This window comes from Anolis sagrei, chromosome 1 (assembly GCF_037176765.1).
Source record: "Anolis sagrei isolate rAnoSag1 chromosome 1, rAnoSag1.mat, whole genome shotgun sequence".
NCBI classification, from domain to species: domain Eukaryota; kingdom Metazoa; phylum Chordata; class Lepidosauria; order Squamata; family Dactyloidae; genus Anolis; species Anolis sagrei.
In genome coordinates, this window is record NC_090021.1 from 238,976,474 (window position 1) to 238,982,473 (window position 6,000).

Here is a 6,000-nt window from a genome sequence, read left to right on the forward strand (position 1 = left end):
TGCTGAACTTGCTGACCGGGAGGTCGGTGGTTCAAATCCAGGGAGTGGGGTGAGCTCCCACTGTTAGGCCCAGCTTCTGCCAATCTAGCAGTTTGAAAGCATGCAAATGTGAGTAGATCAATAGGTACCGCTTTGGCAGGAAGGTAACGGTGCTCCATGCAGTCATGCTGGCCACATTACCTAGGAGGTATCTATGGACAATGCTGGCTCTTTGAGCACCACCCCCTACAGTCGGACACAACTAGACTTAATGTCAAGGGGAAACCTTTACCGTTACTTATCACACATCTCTGTTATTTCACTATGAAGTCTTCTATAATATCAACTTGATAGTGGAAAGCCCTATTGTTTGGATTAAATTGTTTTTTGCAACGTTGTGTTAGAAGTGAAGATTTCTGGGGAGGAAGTCTTAATTGTTTATTTCTTTACTTTATTTATACCCCGCCCTTCTCACCCCGAAGGGGGCTCAGAGTGGCCTTACAAACAACAACAAAAATTCAATGCCGCATTGTGCACATAACAATAACATACATATTAATTTACAAAATAGTTACGCAAAGGGATAATTATAAACATATAATTATCCCTTTATTTAATTATTTTATGCCTGAATGCACTTCGCTGAACCTTCAGCTTTCGCAAGAAGGAAAAAAGAGTTTCAAAGGAAAATAGAAACAGAGGAAAGGAATAAAAATATGTCCAAAGAAGAATCTTCTACCCACATAGTTACACTGATCTCCTTTCTACTAAGGTGCACTGGGCAGGACAGGAGGAGACATGAACTGTATCATTTGAGATCTCTTAAAGTACAACTCCTAGTTTCCAAAGTCTTGATTACAAAGGATGGATTTCTAAAGTCCATTAGAAAAGGTGACAGCAATGATGCCGCCAACTATTTCAAAACCTGTTTGTCTGTATTAAAAAGCCAACCACATGCTAGATTAATGTTAGAATCAATTAGCATTAACAAGTGAGTGGAAAGAGATTAAAGAGCAATTAACAATTTAATTGCCTTTTCAGTTAAAGTTCAAATACTGCCAATATCTAATTAATTTGTTTGAAGCATTGCCCTGTTTGCTGAATTTATGATTAATATAGAACTATAAATATTTCTGTCAGATCAAGGTAATGGCACATTGATCTTCAGGGTCTTTAGTTTTCAGACTGCTGCATGGCTGATAACAGGGTTGTCTTTAATCATGTGAAGAAGACTCTCCCACAGGGGTCATTAAGCACTTGAAACCCTGCCGTGTTTAGTGTGTCATAGCCTCTTTTTATAAAAAGAAGAGCATCATTAAAACAATTTAGATAAATATGTCTGCTTTGATATCTGAAATTAGTTCACTACTGCAATTAAAAATGCAAGGAGAAGGTTTTCCTTTCCCACTTGCTAAAGGTGCATTACTATGCTACATATAGGATAAATCTTCATATTAAAGAGGCATGCAAAATGCAACTCTGGCACATCAGTGACTGCCTTAGACATTTTTACAACTGGAGTGTAAAGCTCAAATGGTGCTCCTTCTACTACCTCCCAGAACTGGTAGACTGCATCTAAAACAGTGGTTCCCAACTTGTGGTCTGTGGACCACCAGTGGTCCGCAAAAATGAAAATATGGTCCATGGCCTCATCATTGCTACACCGTTGCCTCGAAACCATGTGGCAATGAAAGCGACTGGCCTCGCAAAACCATCTTATACTGCCTAGGCAATGGGGGTGTCAGGAGAGGAGAGGCGGACCACCTACGAAAGATTACTACTACCACATCAGCTCTAGATTATTAAATATAGTTTTCTGTGGGTGAGCAGATGGCGACTACTGGATGGCATATGTTCTCTATCAGAAACTAGAGCTGATGTGGTCTATCCAAAGCAATTTTCTGAATCAACACCCCAAATAACCAAACTGAATCTAAAGTTGACCAAAAACTGATTCAGAATCCTTTTGGTACTAATGTTGGAGAGTGGTCCCTGGTCAAAATGGTCCCTGTGCAAGTGGCCCCGGTCAAAAAAAGTTTGGGAACCACTGTTCTAAAATGAAATATGTTTCTGCCCCCAACGATCTCTCTCTCACCTGAAGCTCCTCATAGGCCTGTCTGTCTCATCATCACCCATGCATCAGTTATGCCCTTCTCCTCTGCTTTTTCCTTTGAAAACTCCTTGTGCTTCCACATGCTATTGTTATGCCATCTCTTTCTTGTTGCCAGTTCTGCCCAGATCTAAACAAAGTAATTGTGAATTTGAAACTGTCTGTGAGGCTCCAAGTCACTCTCTGTGATGCAGAACAGCCACTGCTTCTGTAAATGATGATAGATTGTGTGAGGCCTCCCCACATATGTGGGGAATATAACACATAAACATCCTCCTGATGGGACACCAATGTCTCCTTTCTATGAACTGGAGGGGATAATTTCAGCTAAGTTTTTTCTCGGTTTATTACACCTTTCTAAGCACAGTTCTGTATAGCAACTGTGTAACTTGGAGCCTATGTTGGTTGGTGGCTGCAATTCTTGCCATTTTCTGATGTCCCATTAGTTTGCCATTACTGCTGCATGCGACTGAACACAAGTCTTATTGCTTTGGAGTTTTGTACAAATTACTATGGTTAAGTAATCAAATGTGAACTGATCAGATTGGCTTTCAAGTAAAAACCTCTCAGTCTCAGTTTGATTACATTTCCCCAAATTCCAGCTGTATTCCAGTCCTGTTTCTTATCCATATCAGGTTGCAATCCTTTTTTTCTCATTTTCTTCTCACATAGGAAGACCATTTAAAACATAACACATATGCAACATTGAAACATTAAGACATAGAATTATAACATCCTAATATAAACATTAACATGACATGATCCAAAATCGTAAACCGAAGATTTATATGGTGATCATAGTATATTAGCTTTGTTTATGACTGGATCTCCAAATCAGGAAATGTGCACGATGCGGCATTGAATTTTTGCTGTTGTTTGTAAGGCCACTCTGAGCCCCCTTCGGGGTGAGAAGGGCGGGGTATAAATAAAGTAAAGAAATAAACAATTAAGACTTCCTAGCACTGAAGTGAGGCTGGCTATCATATTACATTATGTCACAATTGTTCCAAGTCATGTCTCCAGAATCCCACTTTCTCATCTGCATATATATTCTGTTCAGGAAGCACATGCTTATGAACCTACTTTTTCCCTCAATATGTTGAACTCTAAACACGTAGCCTAATTTTGCTCCTGTCAGAGTCAATTCACAAGTTCTCATTTGTTGCATAGAAGCCTGGGGCAAATGTCCTAGCATAATTGTGCCAGGATTCATGTTCTCGAAATAAGAATTTTCTTGGAATGAAAATTAAAACGGCGATGGATTGGAGAAAGGCTGTAGGAGGAAGGAACGGTGATAGGGAGAGATTTGAAAGCTATCCATTCTGGAGACTATTGTAATGTCGATTTCAATTGACGTTTTCATCTCTCAACAAGAGGAAGTGGCCAACTGGCCTTGGGCCCAATTTTAAACTTATAAGGGCACCGTTAGGCATAATGACAAACAGGCCCCAGCAGAGAGGCTGCTGATTTTGGAGTGGGAAAGTGCATACGCTACTGTGACACCATACTCTCAAATTTCTGATGGTTATTTTTTAAGCAACAATAACTTTACCAGGAAAGAAAGAAGGGAAAATCCCTGCCTTTAAAATGATTCAGGATGTTCTTTCTCCAGAGAGAGTGTGGTTAATATTGCTGTGTCTTCATTTGGTACTTAAAACAGAAATGGGCAAAATATAACCTGTGTGCCTCTATACCAGACATGGGCAAACTTTGGCCCTCCAGGTGTTTTGGACTGCAAATCCCACACTTACTAATCAGCTGTTAGGAATTGTGGGAGTTGATGTCCAAAAACACTTGGAGGGCCAAAGTTTGCCCATGCCCGCTCTATACTCTCTGAAAATGGTAAATATGGGGGGAGGTTGTCTCTCATATTCCAAAATAGCTAAAGCCCATTGAAAAATTCAGTAGTTTCCTTCTCCAACCCCCATGATACTTTTAAAAACCTGATTGCTTTTGGAGGCCTCCAGGCATGGCTGGCATTTCACATTTTTCCATGTGATAAGGACAGCGGAATCTAACAGCAGAATGCTTTATTTTCAGGAAATATCAATCATGCCCACCTACAGATCTCCAAGTAAACAGTCTAGCATTTTATATAGCATCCAAATTTCCTGTCTTAGTGACCTTCCAATAAAATATCAGATCACTAGGGAAGGACAGTACCTGCTAATTCCAGAAATGACACAAGTTTTCCACTATCAGCTCTAGTTTTTGAGATAAAGAAAATATACCATATGCTAGTCTTCATCTGTTTGCCCATAGAAAATCATGATAACCATATCTTTAAAAAAAACTAGAGCTGATGTGGTCTATCCAATGCAATGTAATGAATCATTGCCCCAAATAACCCCAGGAACATGTCTAAAAACCAAGACAGCAACCTCTTCGTTACATTCATTCAATTCTACTGAGCCACCCACGTACATGACATAGGCTTCAAATGTAAGGTAGAGGTATCTTGGCATTTTAAAGTGTCTTAAAGGGTTATCTTTTCAGACACTTTCTAAGCTGGTTGGCAAGTGACTTTTTTTGTAAGTTATCTGTATAGAGATGGGCAAAATGGCCAGTTCTGTCATGTGATGAATTCCCCCTGTTCTCCACTTTAAAATGAAACTGCTACACAATGATGTCACAAGAAAGGTAATTTTTTTGGTTGAGCTGTGTCATATTTTCAGGATTGATTATCCTCCAGTATGTCAATAACCACTGGCAATCACTCATTGACGATTCCCTTATCTCCAGGTGTTGTGAAGGAAAATGTGTGAACTGTAAGAAAAACACACTTGACTTAATGACTGAGATCCTACATGGCACCTGCCAAACTCTTTGTGGTTGCCCTGCTGTACTGTTTATCAGTGAGGAGTGGAAAGAGGAAATTTAGATATGATAAAGCAGCATCTGGTCTCAGCTGAGGGGCCTGGGAGAAGAAGGAGACAGAGTACACCATATTTTTCTTTCCTGGGAGCCCACAGCAGCTGCATTTTCATTCCCTGCATGTTCTTCCCTTGGCAACAGTAAGCAGGGCTCTCCCTGTGTTTGACAACTTAGAGGAAGATCCTGTATATAGCATCACAAGCTAGAGATTGCCTCCCTACACCCCATCCAAAAAGAGACATATATAAAGCACACCAATATGTGTCTTTAACAATATTTTGCTTGACCTTAGTTCTCATGAGACAACGGAAAAGGCAGTGAGAAAGATCATTCTTATGAGCGAAACATAAAGAGCTCTCCTTTATTGAGCTGGCCTGTTAGTCCATACCCCAGTGTTGCTTTTTGATACAGATAACTATTATTTTGGTGAGCTTCAGCTCTTCCATACTTTGAAGTGTTTTCAATCGCTCTTCTTTTCAATTCAGGTGCTTGTTGCCCCAATAACAGAACAAGGACGGAGTCAGAGAGACATCTACTTGCCTGGAGAAGGTCTGAAATGGATGGACGCCAACACTGCAGAAGTCTTTGATGGAGGGACATTCATCCGGAACTATTCTGTCACCATTGTCAATGTGCCTGTTTTTATCATAATTTCTTAGGTACTGGACTGTCCCGAATCCCTCAGAGAAGTACCACCGACAAGGAGAATCTGCTTTTTCTGTTAAAAGAGCTTTGATTTCAACCAGGTGCACTTTGTCCAAGAGTGACACATTAAAGAAAGTAATAGAAGCATGTGTTTGAAGTCATTTTATTTCTCTTGCCTGGTCAGAAGAACTAGTAAGCTCCTCAAGGAACTTTTGCTAAAACTGCATCTCTTGCTGCCATCATGCTTTTCAAAGCCATTTGTTCTTTTGCTCCTCCTCTTCAAAGGCACTTTTAAATGTTTTGAAAGGGAGAAATGATTGAGACTTTAAAATATTTTCATATCCACCATTTTGCTCCCTCCAATCCCCACAATAGCACCTCCTCCTACAGCC

The 6,000-nt window shown here is 40.1% G+C and overlaps 1 protein-coding gene across 2 annotated transcripts in view; it reads left to right on the top strand.

Moving 5' to 3' along the window:
* The window catches only part of LOC132771654 (SITS-binding protein-like), a 35,546-nt gene extending 29,794 nt beyond the window's left edge, over positions 1 to 5,752 (top strand). For both annotated transcript variants that reach the window (XM_060769928.2, XM_060769918.2), the window contains exon 10: positions 5,449 to 5,752. In XM_060769928.2, coding sequence (XP_060625911.2) covers positions 5,449 to 5,622 — 174 coding nt within the window. In that variant the 3' untranslated portion in view covers positions 5,623 to 5,752. The remainder of the gene's footprint in view (positions 1 to 5,448) is intronic.
* Positions 5,753 to 6,000: the final 248 nt, after the last annotated feature.